The sequence below is a fragment of the Salvelinus fontinalis genome, chromosome 20 (assembly GCF_029448725.1).
Source record: "Salvelinus fontinalis isolate EN_2023a chromosome 20, ASM2944872v1, whole genome shotgun sequence".
In the NCBI taxonomy this organism is placed as follows: Eukaryota; Metazoa; Chordata; class Actinopteri; order Salmoniformes; family Salmonidae; genus Salvelinus; species Salvelinus fontinalis.
Window position 1 is genome coordinate 14,813,832 of NC_074684.1, and position 18,957 is coordinate 14,832,788.

Genomic DNA, 18,957 nt, shown 5'->3' on the forward strand with positions numbered 1-18,957 from the left:
AGGAATACCTAGGATAGGATAAAGTAATCCTTCTAACCCCCCCCCCCCCCCCCTTAAAAGAGTTAGATGCACTATTGTAAAGTGGTTGTTCCACTGGATATCATAAGGTGAATGCACCAATTTGTAAGTCGCTCTGGATAAGAGCGTCTGCTAAATGACTTAAATGTAATGTAAATGTAACCTATTAGACTAACCACAAGGAAGAAAAGAAAACAAGTTGTACAATGCCTTCGAGGGTCAGGATTGAATAGCCCCGTAATGAGTAATGAGACTCTTTTCAAGTATCAGAATAGGCCTACCTAAATGTTTGTGATGGGCAGATTAACAATGAATCAGGTCTTTGCTTTTGTCTCCGTTCCCCTTCAAGAAAAACAGATTCTGAAATTAGTCATAAATATTTTAGTGATTTGGTATAGATTTATAGGCAGAGCCCCACTGTAATCCATAGAAAGATTATTTGGCAGAAGGATGTTAATATGTTTGACATTTGTAAATAAAGTTAAGATGTTTGTAACATTAAGATATTTCTTGAGTCTGGTTAGGGACAGATCTAAATTTACTGGCATGATCCATAATAGGGGAGGGTTGTCAAACTTTTTGGGGGCTTTGGGGAGGAACGAATTACCCTCCTTCTATACAGTGCATTCAGAAAGTATTCAGATCCCTTGACTTTTCCCACATTTTGTTATGTTAATGCCTTATTCTTAAATTGATTAAATCGTTTTTAGAAATGTTTGCAAAATAAAAGTTTTTAAAAAATAAAAAAGTATTCAGACCTTTTTTCTTTTTACTCAGTACTTTACTGCCTCAATTCTTCTCGGGTACGACGCTACAAGCTTGGCACACCTGTATTTGGGGATTTTCTCCCATTCTTCTCTGCAGATCCTCTCAAGCTCTGTCAGGTTGGATGGGGAGCGTTGCTACACAGCTATTTTCAGGTCTCTCCAGAGATGTTCGATCAGGTTCAAGTCCGGGCTCTGGCTGGGCCACTCAAGGACACTCAGAGACTTGTCGCGAAGCTACTCCTACGTTGTCTTGGCTGTGCGCTTAGGGTCGTTGTCCTGTCGGAAGGTGAACCTTTGCCCCAGTCTGTTTTCATCAAAGATCTCTCTGTACTTTGCTCTGTTCATCTTTGCCTCGATCCTGACGAATCTCCCAGTCTCTGCTGCTGATAAACATCCCCACAGCATGATGCTGCCACCACCAGGCTTCACCATAGGGATGGTGCCAGGTTTCCTCCAGACGTGACGCTTGGCATTCAGGCCAAGACTTCAATCTTGGTTTCATCGGAGCAGAGAATCTTATTTCTCATGGTCAGAGCCTTTTAGCAAACTCCAAGCGGGCTATAATATGCTTTTTACTGAGGAGTGGCTTCTGTCTAGCCACTCCACCATAAAGGCCTGATTGGTGGAGTGCTGCAGAGATGGGTGTCCTTCTGGAAGGTTCTCTCGTCACCACAGAGGAACTCTGTCAGGGTAACAATAAGGTTTCTAAAAACCTGTTTTCGCTTTGTCATTATGGGGAATTGTGTGTAGATTGAGGACTTTTTACAATTTAATTCATTTTAGAATAAGGCTGTAACGTAACAAAATGTAGAAAAAGGGCAGTACTTTCTGAATGCACTATGTAGGTATATTAAAATATCAATATCATACAGTGAACACCTAACCCTATAGGCCTTTGCATGCAATGCCATGATACAATTTGTGCTCAAATCTATGACAGGTGAACAATTATTGTTTTAGGTGGGTAATTTGGCCAAAATCCCTTGTTTATTGGTGGCGCTGGCTGGGCTGGTTGGATCTGAATTCATATGGATGTCCATTCAATTTCTCGAATGTCCGGTAAATAACATTTTCTGAAGGAAACTCTGAAAATGGCATACTTGTTAAGAAGATTTTAGACAGTTCACATTAAAATCCATCACCAATTGGATGGGAACCCAGCTAGACACCATAAAGACTGTAAGTGTCCAGTGTCACTTTGATTATACCTGCACATCATGGTTCACCAGCAGCCCCAAACACCTGAAGAATAAGCTACAAACCAACCAAATAAACTTGTAAGAATTGCACTTAAACTCCCCCATACTCATCTGGAGGTTGAGCATTTCTTCGTCTCTATCGCTGTAATGTCTCTGTATCTATGCAATTATATATATATTTATGGAAATAAGTCAGACTTTATTGTGCAATCCCAGTCACTTAAAATCTGTGTATATGTTTTTTTTCTACTGACAAATCGAATCAATCCTAACTGTGCAGCAACAATTTGATGAATGGAAAGAGACATCTGTTACAAAAGACATTCAGAGATTGTCAAGACAAGGTAGGGAGGAATGTATTTTCTGTTTAGTCTATTTATTGTGGTGCTGAAAATGCAAACCATGATATTGAAGTGTCCAAAGTCGGTATGCTTTGTTTATTGGTTGTGTGGTGCATTGGCACAAACATATCAGCGAAAAATGTATAATTTATATAATTATGCAATCAAAATGTAAAAAATCTGATTTCCACCTAGCTGGTCATCGTCTGCAGCTGGCTCTGATCGTAGTGTAATGAAACAGGCAGGGAGAGTGAGCTCATCTGTGGTGGTCGGTGAACCCTCAACCTTCTGTCCCTGCGTGGCATCGACTGTGCCACAAAAGCATGCTGAAGTGGCAAAGTTGTTATTGTCATTTGTGGTCGTAAACATTATTTTGAGTTAATTCTATGGTCTGTCCCTTAGAGGTATGGTTTTACTGCAGGGGCAGAAGTGTCAATAATATGGTCAGGGGTCATGTAGGCCTAGATCAAGGAAGGGCAACTCCAGTCCTAGGGGGCCGGAGTGGTGTCGCACCTTTTCCCAATCCCTAGCAAACACAGCTGATTAACTTCTTATGGCTGGGGGCAGTATTGAGTAGCTTGGATGAATAAGGTGCCCAGAGTAAACTGCCTGCTACTCAGTCCCAGTTGCTAATACATGCATATTATTAGTATATTTGGATAGAAAACTCTGAAGTTTCTAAAACTGTTTGAATGATGTCTGAGTATAACAGAACTCATATGGCAGGCAAAAACCTGAGAAAAAATCCAACTAGGAAGTGGGAAATCTGAGGTTGGTCGTTTTTAAACTCATTCCCTATTGAAGATACAGTGGGATACTGGTCATATTGCACTTCCTAAGGCTTCCACTTTAGAACCTTGTTTGATGCTTCTACTGTGAAGGGGGGGGGGGGGGGGGGGGGCGAATGAGAGGGGAATGAGTCAGAGGTCTGCCAGAGAGCCACGAGCTGACCAGGCGCGTTCACGTGAGAGTTAGCTTGCGTTCCATTGCATTCCTGAACATTATTGAAGATTTATGTTAAAAACATCCTAAAGATTGATTCTATACTTCGTTTGACATGTTTCTACGGACTGTAACGGAACTTTTTGACTTTGTCTGCTACTAGTGAACGCGCTTCGTGAGTTTGGATTTGTTTACCAAACACGCTAACAAAAGGAGCTATCTGGACATAAATGGACATTATCGAACAAAACAAACATTTATTGTGGAACTGGGATTCCTGGGAGTGCATTCTGATGATCATCAAAGGTAAGTGAATATTTATAATGTTATATCTGACTTCTGTTGACTGCACAATATGGCGGATATCTTTTTGGCTTGTTTGGGCTCTGAGCGCCGTACTCGGATGATTGCATGGTGTAATTTTTCCGTAAAGCTTTTTTGAAATCTGACACAGCGGTTGCATTAAGGAGAAGTTTATCTAAAGTTCCATGCATAACACTTGTATTTTCATCAACATTTATGATGAGTATTTCTGTAAATTGATGTGGCTCTGCAAAATCACCGGATGTTTTGGAAGCAAAACATTACTGAACGTAACGTGCCAATGTAAAATTAGATTTTTGGATATAAATATGAACTTCATCGAACAAAACATACATGTATTGTGTAACATCAAGTCCTATGAGTGTCATCTGATGAAGATCAAAGGTTAGTGATTAATTCTCTCTCTATTTCTGATTTTTGTGACTCCTCCCTTTGGCTGGAAAAATGGCTGTGTTTTTCTGTGACTTGGCTGTGATCTAAGATAATCGTTTGTGGGGCTTTCGCTGTAAAGCCTATTTGAAATCGGACACTGTGGTGGGATTAACAAGAAGTTTATCTTTAAAATGGTGTGAAGTACTTGTATGTTTGAGGAATTTTAATTATGGGATTTCTGTTGTTTTGAATTTGGCACCCTGCATTTTCATTGGATGTTGTCATATCGCAGCCGTAAGAAGTTAAACTAATTCCATTCTAAACTGAAGATTATGATTAGTTGATTATTGCAGTGTTAATAATCAGGCCCCCAAGGACTGGAGTTGGCCATTTCGGGCTTAGATGATACTGAAACAGTCCTACTGTAAATCAGAATTCGAAGCAAATGTCTTGCTATATTTCGACCAAATAGGCTAAGCAAATTGCATCCATTTCTGTGCTCATTGGTCAATTAAACAGATAATATCGAACCATAAAAATGGAGAGGAGTAGAAGATCTTATTCTGATGCATGCCATTGACAATGTCATGAGTGAAATCTCATGAGTGGGTATAGGCTGTGACAGAAGCCTGGACATCCCATCACATGGACTAGGCTACCGTTCACCCAAAACTGCAGGGAGATGCTAATTTCTCTTCGCTGGATCAACACACTCTTTAAACCTGCTGAACTGAGTCTGTGGATCAATTACACAAGAGATAATGAAACAGCCTGTTCTCTCATCACACATGTTCAGTCATATTGGTTCTGAGATAAGCCACTCTTACTTTTCCCATTAAGAGGGCATCACAACACATCTCTCCTGATATGACTGAACCAGTAAGATTGCTTGCTAGGGTATGGGGGAGGGCTGTCGGGGCTAATGTACAAGCAGTGAGCATACAGCATTAAAGAGCAGGCTATTGTGCAATAGTAAGCAGGCACAAATGTTTCACTGTGTTTTCACTGGATAATTAACTAATTTGAGCGATCAAACTGAATGAAAGGAGGCAAGGCAAGGCAAGGATGTTGAGTTAGGCCTAAGCAATTTTTTAAAGGTGACAGGTTTCCCTGTTGTTGTTTTTTTAACCTTTATACAACATCTAAGTACATCATGAAATGATCTGCAATAATATGGTCAGAATAGATTTTGGATCATTGATATGAGGGGCATGATCAAATGTCAACATGCTCCCTTGGAAAATTCCATTAATTTTGTTCTTAACTGACTTGCCCAGTTAAATAAAAACATCTGAAAAGGTTCAAAGTTATGATTAAATTGCACAATTTCACACATCTCTGTGCTCCATGCATGATATTGTAATGTTGAGACCACAATCGGAACTATTTCATGTTTTACATTTGATCCAGTCCGGGGGGGAAAAAAATGGAGCCTGGATTTTTAAGTAATTTTCACTTGCGCTGCAGTGAGCAGCGCAAGCAGTCGGCAGTCAGCCAGATTTTTGCTGCAGAATGAGAAGACAGCTAACTATATGGAAAACAGTGTCTAACTATAATAAATCCCTTGTAACGACACTACTGTTTACAGTGATCTTTATTTATGTATGGCGCTCAAGTGGTGAGAGTATTGAGACAATTTTCAAAATCAATTTCGCCAGGAGAGACCATGGATCATCTTGGCTAGCTAGCTGTAAGCCACATGTCAACTAGCTAACATTTGCTACCCTCTACCTAACCTTGTTTTCACAATGGAGCCCTGCATCACCGCAGGACCCGACAGAGAAGTCTGAGGCGCGGTTGGAATGGTTCGTGCTGCGGGCGGTCAGACAGACAACTTTGGGATTGCCGAAAAAACATGTCCAGCAAATGTTAAATGTGCTGTGAACTGTTATAAAACCACATTACATGAATCCCACTGTCATTCTGGCTGTTGTGTCCCTCTCCTCCCCCGCCTCTAACTGGGGCTCGTGTTACACAGCTGGTTTGCGCGCTGTGAGCAAGGATCAGACAGATGGGTGTCTTGGTGGCGGACACACCCAAGAAACACACATATCAAATCACACCCCCACGCCAACTCAGAGTTGGCTTCTGACATGGCATCCAGCGTTTGAGGAACAAGCTAAAAAACGAGGCCAAATAAGCAGGTGCAGTTCCCCTTTAATGACCGGTATACACCCACGCATTCTGTTGTTGGGGTAACCCCACACCGTTCCGACACAGAAAAGCTGATTTTTAATATCCTAAGGGTAAGTGTACCCAGAGCCATATATTTAGAGAGTTAAGCCAACTTTTAGAATATTGTTCCAATTCTAAACATTCAGTTAAAGCATTGTTTAAATATTCCCCATATAATGTTAATGGGGAGCTAACATGGCTGCCATAGAATTTGATAGTGTTATGAAAATGTATCATAAAGCTCATTCTAGACATTCAGTTAAAAAAATAATAATAGGCAGTGGCTACGGAGTTTCGCCCCTCTGGAAACCTCTTTCTGAAATCTAAGCATACAGATCACATTATGCTCATGGGTTATTTTAGGCACATATTCATTTTTCTAATGTAGCTGAACATATTTCTGAACAGCTGAAATAAATTAATTCAGCAGCGATTTGAACGAACATTCCCAAAAATATACAGTTGAAGTCGGAAGTTTAAAAAAGCTAGCAAGCTCATGGAAGAAAACAATATTCTTTCCCAAAAACATAGCTAAACAGCATAATCTGTTTCAGTACCTATAGTTTGCTAACTATCTAAAATACCCCCTTATAAGACAGTTCTTATTTGATTAACGGTGGTCGGACCCACCTATGTAAAGCTAGCCACAATAAGGATTAGCCACACTAGTGAAAAATGTCTGTCATTGACAGTGAAGCAAAGGACTACAAATAGTGGAATTATGCCATCATTTAATAAATCATGCTAAACGAGGTTGGAAAGTTATATAAATTCAACCAAAGACAATAATTTGACAAAAATGTGAAATCACACTGGATGTATTAGACTTTAGAATTGCATTGGGGGCATACTTATTTCATTGTACAGCCTTATCTATGGATTGTGGATGACGACATGGGGGTATCAGTCTACTCAATGACACCCAGAGAAGTTCAGCATCGTAACTCTTATTGAGAGAATCTTAAATTACTGAATTGAGCCACATTTATTGTACCAGTATACCTAATGTGTATTGAACAATTTTCCAGAGGAAAAACAATACAGCGTGGATGTTTTGGAGTCCGATAACTGAGAAGGGCATTGGGGAAAAAAGCACTTGGGTACTGAGTAGACTGATACCCCCGTATCATTTATCCCCAATCCTTAGGTAAGGCTGTACAGTGCAATATGATTGCCAGTACGCACAATAAGCTGACTGGGCAGGTGATTTCCCTCAGTCAAAGTCCCAGATAAGAGCTACGACGCTAATATTTGCGTAAACTCTTCAAAGTTGTGTTCTGTGGGTGTCACCGAGTAGACTGATATCCCATTTCATTACTCCACATTACAACACTCCAACCTCGTTTAACATTAGTCTAAATATGGCATAATTCCATCAATTGCAATGTTCTGTCACTTTCAATTGCACTTTCAATCACTTTCAATTGCATCAATTGCAATGTTCCGTCACTTTCAAAGATGGACTTTTACTTTGAAAGTCAACCGCAAATTCCACTATTGTGGCTAATCCTTATTGTGGCTAGCTTCACAACACACAACTGGCTGCTTATAACGTTAGTTAGCTACGTAACCCTGTTGCCCAAAGCTAGCTAGTCATTTCCATGAACTGAAGTTCAACAACAAGTGGCTACCTAGCTAATACCTACTCATATGGATTCCTAAATCAATCATTGCTAAGAATATTGAAAAAAATAATCACTTCCTACTGGTCATTGTTTTCAGGCTGGTTGCATTGGTGCTAGTTAGGTACCAAGTTAAAGCTAGCTACCGCAGAAGGCACTAAAAATATCTGTATATCAAAGTAATTTGCAAACGGTTACGGATGTGAGTGCTACAGGTCAGTAGTCATTTAGGCAGGTTACCTTAGTGTTCTTGGGCACAGGGACTATGGTGGTCTGCTTGAAACATGTTGGTATTACAAACTCAGACAGAGGTTGAAAAATGTCAGTGCCAGTTGGTCAGCGCATGATCAGAGTACACATCCTGGTAATCCGCCTGGCCTTGTGAATGTTGACCTGTTTATTAAAGGTCTTACTCACGTCAGCTGCGGTGAGCGTGATCACAGTCGTTCAGAACAGCTGATGCTCTCATGCATGTTTCAGTGTTATTTGCCTCCAAGCGAGCATAGAAGTTATTTAGCTTGTCTGGTAGGCTCGTGTCACTGGGCAGCTCTCGGCTGTGCTTCCCTTTGTAGTCTTATGGTTTGCAAGCCCTGCCACATCCGACGAGCGTCGGAGCGGGTGTAGTACGATTCGATCTTAGTCCTGTATTGACGCTTTGCCTGTTTGATGGTTAGTCGGAGGGCATAGCAGGATTTCTTATAAGCTTCCAGGTTAGAGTCCCGCTCCTTGAAAGTGTCAGCTCTACCTTTTAGCTCAGTACGAATGTTGCCTGTAATCCATGGCTTCTGGTTGGGGTATGTATGTACAGTCACTGTGAGGATGACGTTGTCGATGCACTTATTGATGAAGCCAGTGACCGATGTGGTGTACTCCTCAATGCCATCGGAAGAATCCCCGAACATATTCCAGTCTGTGCAAGCAAAACAGTCCTGTAGTTTAGCATCTGCTTCATCTGACCACTTTTTAATAGACCTGGTGCTTCCTGCTTTAACTTTTGCTTGTAAGCAGATATCAAGAGGATAGAAGTATGGTCAATTTGCCGAATGGAGGGCTAGGGAGAGCTTTGTACGCGTCTCTGTGTGTGGAGTAAAGGTTGTCTAGAGTTTTTCCCCCCTCTAGTTGCAAATTTAACATGCTGATAGAAGTTAGGTAAAACTGATTTAAGTTTCCCTGCATTAAAGTCCCCGGCCACGAGTAGCGCCGCCTCTGGATGAGCGTTTTCCTGTTTGCTTATGGCGGAATACAGCTCAGTGAGTGCGGTCTTAGTGCCAGCATCAGTCTGTGGTGATATGTAGACAGCAACGAAAAATACAGATTAAAACTCTCTAGGTACATAGAGTATCTCATAATAAGCTGTAGACCACACTACCTCGGGCGAGCAAAACCCAGACTTCCGTAGATATCGTGCACCAGCTATTGTTTACAAATATGCCTAGGCCACCACACCGTGTCTTACCAGAGGCTGCTGTTCTATCCTGCCGATAGTGTATAACCCGCCAGCTGTATGTTAATGTTGTTGTTCAGCCACGACTCAGTGAAACACAAGATATTACAGTTTTTAAATGTCTCGTTGGTAGGATATACATGCTTTCAGTTCGTCCCATTTATTTTCCAGCGATTGAACGTTATCTAACAGTACGGATGGCAAAGGCAGATTAGCCACTTGTCGCCTGATCCTCACTGGGCACCCCGATCTCTTTCTGAAAAATCTGTTTCTTTCTCCAGCGAATGACGGGGATGAGGGCCTGTCGGGTGTTTGGAGTATATCCTTCCCGTCCGACTTATTGAAGAAAAATTATTTGTCCAATTCGAGGTGAGTAAATCACTGTTCTGATGTCCAGAAGCTCTTTTCGCTCATAAGAGATGGTAGCAGAAATATTATGTACAGTAAAAATTGCAAAAAAATGAATAAATAGCACGGTTAGTTAAGAGCCAATAAAACGGCAGCCATCTCTGTTACGGAGTCTAGTTGATAGGTATTCGACTAGCCGGACTGTTCCCCAGACTCCACGTGTAGGGATTTGTACAGTGCATAACAAGGCTATTGAACTTGACATTGGTGTCTGTCTTTATTCCTTTATCCAACATAGCATACTGAAACAATCTCCTCCGGTGCCATCTTCTTATCATTCTTGGCCGGTGGGTACTTGTTTGCTGACTTATTGACAGAGCTACTTATAGTAGTGGTGGAGCTAAAATTCAGCACACACAACATTCTTTAAAATAATTGTGTTATTTGAAGTGTCAAATTAGGAGCTTATTTGACCGTCAAATAGTGCCATTTGACGTGTCAAATAGTGTTACTTGACGTGTATCGTTTTTGACACGTAAAGACCAAAACGACATTCCATAAATGTTGAAGGCTACACCAGCTAACTATGGAAAGCTGTTTGGGTCTTTGTGTGTCAAAAAAGATACATGTCAAATAATAATTTAAGGCGTTCATAGCTCATGGAATGTTCTTCCCAAAAACTTAGCAAAACGACTTAATCTGTTTCAGTTGCAATAGTTAACTAGCTAACTATATAGCTAGGTGTCATCATCTAAAATAACCCTAATTTATAAAACAGTTCTTATTTGATTAATGGTGGTCGGACACATCTATGTGAAGCTAGACACAATAAGGATTAGCCGCAATAGTGGACTTTGCGGTTAGCCTTCAAAATAAAAGTATGTCATTGACAGTGATGTAAATTAATACAAATAGTAGAATTATGCTAAACGAGGTTGGAATGTTATAGAAAAACAACAATTTGTTAATTTGACAAAAATCTGTTGAAATCACACTGGATGTATTATACTTTAGAATTGCATTGAGGGCATACTTATTTCATTGTACAGCCTTATCTATGGATTGTGGATCAATGACATGGGGGATCAGTCTACTCAGCAACACCCAGAGACATCATTGTAGCTCTTATTGCGGGACTCTGAAACTGTGAATTGAGCCACAGTTCTTGTCAACCTATGTGTATTGAACACTATTCCCGAGGAAAAACAATACTGTGTGGATGTTTTGGAGTCTGATAGCTGAGGAGGACGTTGGTAAAAAATATCTTGGGTATTGAGTAGACTGATACCCCATTTCATTGATCTCCAATCCTTAGGTAAAGCTGTACAGTGCAATATGAATGTCAATACACACAATAGGCTGACTGGGAAGGTGATTTCACATAAGAACTACAACACTATTATTTGCGTCAACTTTTCACAGTTGTGTTCTGTTGGCTGTCACACTGATACCCCATTTAATTGCTTCACATCCCAACCTTGTTTAACATTATCTAGTCTAAATATGGCACGACTCCACCAATTGTAACTTTCTGCATCGTTTTCAACGATGTACTTTTATTTTGAAGACAAACCGCAAATTCCATTATTGTGCCTTTTTTTCACAACACATAACCCGGTCCGGTCGAGCCTCACTAGCCAGATGAAGCTAGCTGGCTGCTTATAACGTTCGTTTTTGGGCAACAGGGTTAAGTAGCTGGCTAGGTATTTATTTTCATGAACTGAAGTTCAATTTCAATAGGCGAACAACAATACTTACAAGGATTCCGGCTAAATCATTGCTAAGAATAATGAAAATGATTGCAGTTTCTACTGGTCATTGTTTTCATGCTGGTTGTATAGCTAGCTAGCCCATAAATTGCGGTCGAACAAATAATGCTTTATTACCAACGCGGTACAGTAAACAAACATATCGTTGGTGGCCGGTGTTTGCAGACTTCTTTGTACAGCTTTGACAGTGCTACTGACAGTAGTGGTGGCGCTTGGATTGCACGTGCAAATTCATTACACACAACATTGTATAATAGAACTGTGTTATTGGACGTGTTTGACACGCAAGGACCCAAACGTCGTTCCATAGCGACCAGACAAAGGCGATGAAGGAGGGGGGCGTCGCCGCCGAGCACTCCGTAACAATATATATTTTTTTTTAATCATGCACATGCGCAGAAATATCCGTATTTTTTTTTTTGCCTGGGCAAATTGGGATACATAAACGCTGTATCCCGTTGCCAATCCATTACAAAACTTCTCCATGTAATTTTAAAGCCCCATGCAGTCTATTTTTTAAATCACTTTATTTAATACATTTTTTTTTTTTTTATATAGATAACTCAAATATATTTGGTCATAATTTATTTTCCCTGAGCCACTTAAAGGCTCAGTCCGAATGTGTGGGCGTGGGGATATATTTACAGTGCCTTTAGAATGAGGTGGATAAATGTTTCATGAGTTTAGTTCAACTGTCAATACCACAGAATCCCAAAATACTAAATTGTTTGTAAACAAATCTTATCGTTTCAAAATTGTGATCATAGGCTAGGTTGGATGCATAGCCTACCTGCCAGCGTCCATACGTGAGTAGGAAGAGAGAGAAAGGGATGGCGGTCCCGGACATGGCATGCGTTGATGGCATACTGTACTCCGAGTTGTAAAACACCTCCACTTTAACCACAGGCGGAGATGCTGGTCGTGTCCAGCGGACAATGTCTTTGGTAGATTGGCCGAGGAAAAGATTCCAAATCCAGACCACAAGGATTCGCCGGCTGACAAATGCATCTACATTCCAAATTAGGAAGGGGAAGAAAACAATGAAGAACATCTCGTTACCAAGCTCGGACCCGAATGTGAAAAGGTAGAATAGGAACTTATTCTGAATAATAAACTCCTGGCCTACATCCCCAGTCAGTGAGTTCCTGCGAAGAGGTTTGACCCTTCCACTAGAGTCCCCATTCTCGCGGTCACTCTCAGCAGTTTTGGACAACTTCCCAGTCAATCTACCGCCGCTACTTTGTCTGTTTCCCTCATGGGAGACAGTCTGTTGTTCGGTTGTCTCCCCTATCCCAGACACCAGAGCTGTTCCATGTTGCAGCTTGTTTGAACAGTCGTTATGTTGTTCTCCGGCAGTTACGCTTTTTCTTTGCAGAGGACCTTCGATTTGCTGTCCGCCAACATGTCCCTCGCCGTTTCCACTTTGGTCCTGGTAGCGTTTCACGCAGGCACCGTTAACAAAATCATTTTCCCATTCCTTCCTGCTCAGTTTGACTGGGAATGAGCCTTGGACACCACAGAGCTTTTGAAATGATGCTACATGGTGCGGATCTTGCAAATACCCACAACACCGTATGAACATCGTTTTTAGATCTTTCGCCATAGTACGTCTGAAAAACTAGTTTAGCTAGCTAGCCGCCTTCCAAATCACATGCAAGATGGAGTCTCGTTCGCTACTGTAGGTAGCTTTCCCAGACAATAGAGGAAATACTATAACATCCAGTTTAGTTGAAAAGTCGTTGGAATACAAAATTTCCCTTAGCTAGCTAGATCGGGGGAGGGGGGTCCGATGTAGGTAGGTAGCTAGCTACTAGTCACAAAATAATCCAGACCAGTTATGCCTGTGGCCGGCGCGTTCGATGATCTATGTGAAGCTAACCACCATAACGATTAGCAACAATACTGGAATTTGCGGGTTGACTTCAAAATAAAAGTCCCTAATTGAAAGCGACGCAAAGGCATACAAATAGTGGAAGCATGGACGACTAGACAATGCCAAACAAGGTTGGAATGTTGTTCCATAATTAAAATACATTCAGTTCATCAAATCCACCTTCGGCACCTCGAATAAAATGACGAATTACTACCACGCAGGTCGGCTGATCCAGCAGCAGTACAGTATCCCGAAAGATCATTGATTAAATGTTTACTTAGACCTTTTTTGGAAGTACATAAGGACAGTAATGACGATAGATGCTCTACGAAACTCCATATTTTGGTGAGTACGGAACGTATTGACATTAACGTTTGGAGAGCTGGGTCTAGAGATTCACAAAACAGTTCTTACTCAAAAAAATCAAATAAAAATAAGTTCATAAGATGTTGAGGAACTTGAGGAATAGAAACTTTGCTTAACTATTTAACCATAGTTCATATGAAAATCATGAAATCTTAAAATGGAGTAATTTCACAAACTAAGATTATGATTTTCTTACAAACTGCTTAAATGGCGTCTTAAAATGAGTCGCTATGCAACCGATTTAGTTAGCAATAGCAATCATGTTAGCATATTTCGTATTGAAATTAGTTCTAAAACATGTTGAGTTTCAAATAGTAAACACTGAAACTTTCAGATGAAGTTTGAGTTAAACATTTAATTGCTTTCATTAGTTTATAAGGGTTTAGTTATCTTGGAATTATGAAGAAAGCTAAGCAAAGTTGCTATTTCGAAAGTGCAAAATGTAGGAACTTTGTAAATATCTTATGTGGCATTGACATTAGTGACGTTCTTGAAACCAATAAATAAACCTGTGATAGGCATGATAGGATTTGGCCCTCTATATTAAGTGTGCCTTGAATTCTAAATAAAATCACTGACAGTCACCAGCAAAGCACCCCCACATCACCTCCTCCTCCTCACTTCACGGTGGGAACAACATGCAGAGATAATCCGTTTCCCTTACTCTGCATCTCAAAAGACACAGCGGTTGGAACCCAAAAATCTCAAATTTGGACTCAGACCAAAGGACATATTTCCACCAATCTAATGTCTAATGCTTGTGTTTCTTGGCCCAAGCAAGTCTTATTGGTGTCCTTTAGTCGTGGTTTCTTAGCAGAAATTCAACAACACAATTCTACCAAGGCCTAATTCAAGTAGTCTCCTCTGAACATTGGATGTTGAGATGTGTCTGTTACTTGAACTCCGTGAAGCGTTTATTTGGGCTGCAATCCGAGGTACAGTTCTCTAATGAGCTTGCCCTCTGCAGCAGAGGTAACTCTGGGTCTTCCATTCCTGTGGCGGTCCTCATGGGAACCAGTTTCATCATATTCAAAGTCATTGAAATTGTCTGGATTGACTGACCTTCATGTGTTAAAGTAATGACACTGTCATTTCTCTTTGCTTATTTGAGTTGTTTTTGCCATAATATGGACTTGGTCTTTTACCAAATAGGGATATCTAATGTATACCACCCCGACCTTTCCACAACACAACTTATTGGCTCAAACACATTGAGGAAAGAAATTCCACAAATTAACAAGGCACACCTGTTAATTGAAATGCATTCCAGGTGACTACCTCATGAAGCTGGTTGAGAGAATCCCAAGAGCGTGCAAAGCTGTCAAGGCCAAGTGTGGCTACTTTGAATAATCTCAAATATATTTTGATTTGTTGAATAGTAAAAAAAAAAAAATAAATAAAAAAAAACTGAAATGAGGTGCTGTCCAAACTTTTGACTAGCACTGTATAACTATACAACTATTTTACTTAAAAAGTACATGTTGAGATTATTTACTGTCCCCACAACAAAACAATACTTAAATACATGCTATTGTCCTTGAAACATTTAAATACTGTACAATGTGCCAATATGGCCGACCGGTGGCTTCAAAACCTCTCAATGGCCAGTACATAGCATCAGCAATCCAGGGTTTATATACAGGATTGTATGCAAATTTAAAAAAAAATCTAATTTTAAAATAGGTCACATACACTTATCTTGCCCATTTTATCACAGATGTAGCAAAACGCTTATGTTTCTAGTTCCAACAGTGCAGTAATACCTAACAAGACAAAAGCCCCAAAAAAGGAAAATAAATATTGAAATATTAGAACCAGCAATGTCAGCATATAAATATACATGTATATGGTGTGTATAGACATTGTTGGTATATGAATAGAGAAGGTGTACAGCAAGAGTTATAGGTTTGAGCATTCACTAAAACAGTATATCCATATATCGTGGGTAAAACAGTACGCAAACATTAAAGTGACTAGTGTTTAATGACTATATACATAGGGCAACAGTCTCTAAGGTGCAGGGTTGAGTATCGGGAGGTAGCCAGCTAGTAACAGTGACTAAAGTTCAGGGCAGGGTACTAGGCGGAGGCCGGCTAGTGGTGACTATTTAACAATCTGATAGCCTGGAGATTGAAATATGTTCGGTCTCTCGGTCCCAGCTTTGATGCACCTTTACTGTCTCCGCATTCTAGATGGTAGCAGGTTGAACAGGCCATGGCCCTTGATTATCTCAGCCTTGCTGTTACACAGAGTGCTGTAGATGTCCTGTAGGGCAGGCAGTGTGCCCCCAGTGATGCATTGAGCTGACCACACCACCTTCTGCAGAGCCCTGCGGTCGCAGACGAAGCAGTTGCTGTACCAGACAGTAATAAAGCCCAACAACATTCTCTCAATGGTGCATCTGTAGAAGTTTGAGGGTCATAGGCTCCAAGCCAGATTTATTCAGCCTCCTTTTAATGAATACTCTTCACCACTGTGTGGCTAAACCATTTCAAGGTTGTTTGTGATGTGGACGGCAAGGAACTTTAAGCATTTCACCCTCTCCACTGCGGCCCCGCCAATGTCCACTATCAGCTCCCTTGTGTTGACGTTGAGGGAGGGGTTATTTTCCTGGCACCACTCCACCAGGGCCCTCAGCTCCTCCCTGTAGGATGTCTCGCCGTTGTTGGTAAATCAGGCCTACCATTGTTGCATCGTATGTAAACAAGATGATCGAGTTGGAGACGTGTGTGGCCACGCAGTCATGGGTGAACAGGGAGTACAGGAGGGGGCTGAGCACGCACCCATGTTGAGGACGTGGCTGATTTTCCTTTTATAATTCGCGATTGGCTGGAATCCCTGCTACATACAGTTGAAGTCGGAAGTTTACATACACTTAGGTTGGAGTCATTAAAACTCGTTTTTCAACTATTCCACAAATTTCTTGTTAAACTATAGTTTCGGCAAGTCAGATGTGTCATGCACAAAGTAGATGTCCTAAGTAATTTCACAGACAGATTATTTCACTGTATCACAATTCAAGTGGGTCAGAAGTTTACTTACACATTTAACAATTTAGTGTATCACAGTTTCAGTTTTGCGCAAATGCCATCTATCCTCGTTTTTTTGTTTGGATAAATTGTTATCGTCAGTGGGAACATCATCGATGCACTTCCCGATGAACGCATTCAGAGCCAGTGTATACGTCAATGTTATTCTGAGGTAACCTGGAACATATTCCAGTACTCACAATCAAAACAATCAAGCATAGATTCTGATTGGTCAGACCAACTTTGAACCGTCCTTACCACGGGTACTTCCCATTTAAGTTTCTGCCTATAGTAAGGGGAGGAGCAGAATGGAGGCGTGATCTGATTTGTTGAAGAGGGAGGGCAGTGGCGGGCCTTGCAGCCATCCTGGAAGGGGGAGTAGCAATGGTCAAGAATTCTTGATGAGCTAGTAGCGCAGTTGATGTGTTGATTCAAATTCAGTAGCGTTTTCCACAGATTTGCTTCACTAACGTCCCCAGCTACAATAAATGCGGCCTCAGGATAAGTGGTTTCTAGTTTGCACAAAGTCCATTGTAGTTCCTTGAGAGCCGTTGCGGTGTCAATGGGTATGCGAACCAGGTATTCAAAAAGGTTGGTCCAAGTCTTGGTTGAATCTTCGCAATGCGCAATTCAATCATGTCATGTATAAATGTACATTTCTAAAAGAGATTACACAAAAATAAAACCTCAAATTGAAATGTTGACTGCAAAGTAGGCCTACCTGGCTGAATGAGATATGATTGGTATTAATCAATCATTTTGCAATCCCTGCCATCACATTAATCTTGACAAATACTACAACAGCCTTATGCCTTACTTTGTGAGACTGCTTAAAGGGATACTTCGGGATTTTGGCAATGAGACCCTTTATCTACTTCCCCAGAGTCGGACAAACTCGTGGATACCATTTTTTTGTCTCTGCGTCCAGTATGAAGGAAGTTTGAGGTAGTTCTGCGAGCCAATGTTAAATAGCATTAGTGCAATGACTGGAAGTCCATGGTATCTGCTAGCATGGTAGTAGATACCAATAAACTTCAAGTCATTCCACTAACGCTAGTTCTTCAAAGCAATATGGAATTGTTTTGGTGGATGGTCATACCATGGATCATTTAGCCATTTGATTTAGAATTTTAGGACCCCTTTAGGTATCAAAAATATTGAATTAGGCCTTTACTACTAAAGCCCATAGAAACGCATTGATAAATGGAACAAAAAAAAGAAAATTAAATCATAAGGGTTCAAGTTTTGAAGTGTCTGTCCTATATCTTGGAGACGTAATAATGCTAAAACATTTGTTGGACATATTTAACCCCTTTGTTGGCACAAAACTGCCTCCATTCTTCTATTCATTTGTACGGGTTACCCTAAGACGAGTCCCGTGACACTTGTGGGGGTTGTAGGCCAAACCGTTCGGACGCTACAGAGACGTTTTCTTGAGAAGACCAATTTTCGGGATGTCTCATGGTCTGACAAACACTGCTGTAGCTCAGCCACCTTTCAAGGCAGATGCGGAAGGCCGACAGGCGTATGCGGTGGATTGGGACTAGAGGTTGACCAATTATGATTTTTCAACGCCGATACCGATTATTGGAGGACCAAAAAAAGCCGATACCGATTATTGGAGGACCAAAAAAAGCCGATACCGATTAAATCGGCCAATTTTTTTCATTTATTTGTAATAATGACAATTACAATACTGAACACTTATTTTAACTTAATACATCAATAAAATCAATTTAGCCTCAAATAAATAATGAAACATGTTCAATTTGGTTTAAATAATGCAAAAACAAAGTGTTGGAGAAGAAAGTAAAAGTGCAACATGTGCAATGTAAGAAAGCTAACGTTTAAGTTCCTTGCTTTGAACATGAGAAAGCTGGTGGTTCCTTTTAACACGAGTCTTCAATATTCCCAGGTAAGAAGTTTTAGGTTGTAGTTATTATAGGACTATTTCTCTCTATACCATTTGTATTTCATTAACCTTTGACTATTGGATGGTCTTATAGGCACTTTAGTATTGCCAGTGTAACAGTATAGCTTCCGTCCCTCTCCTCGCTCGAACCAGGAACACATCGACAACAGCCACCCTCGAAGCAGCGTTACCCATGAAGAGCAAGGGGAACAACCACTCCAAGTCACAGAGCTAGTGACGTTTGAAACGCTATTAGCGCGCACCCCGCTAACCATTCCACATCGGTTACACCAGCCTAATCTCGGGAGTTGATAGGCTTGATGTCATAAACAGCGCAATGCTTGACGCACAACGAAGAGCTGCTGGCAAAACGCACTAAAGTGCTGTTTGAATGAATGCTTACGAGCCTGCTGCTGCCTACCACCGCTCAGTCAGACTGCTCTATCAAATCATAGA

The 18,957-nt window shown here is 40.8% G+C and overlaps 1 protein-coding gene across 1 annotated transcript in view; it reads right to left on the reverse strand.

Moving 5' to 3' along the window:
* Positions 1–13,240, reverse strand: part of sgpp1a (sphingosine-1-phosphate phosphatase 1a) — a 33,029-nt gene extending 19,789 nt beyond the window's left edge. The window contains exon 1 of the mRNA XM_055872494.1: positions 12,112–13,240. Within this exon, the coding sequence (XP_055728469.1) occupies positions 12,112–12,924 (813 nt within the window). The 5' untranslated portion in view covers positions 12,925–13,240. The remainder of the gene's footprint in view (positions 1–12,111) is intronic.
* Between the last annotated feature and the right edge of the window lie 5,717 nt (positions 13,241–18,957).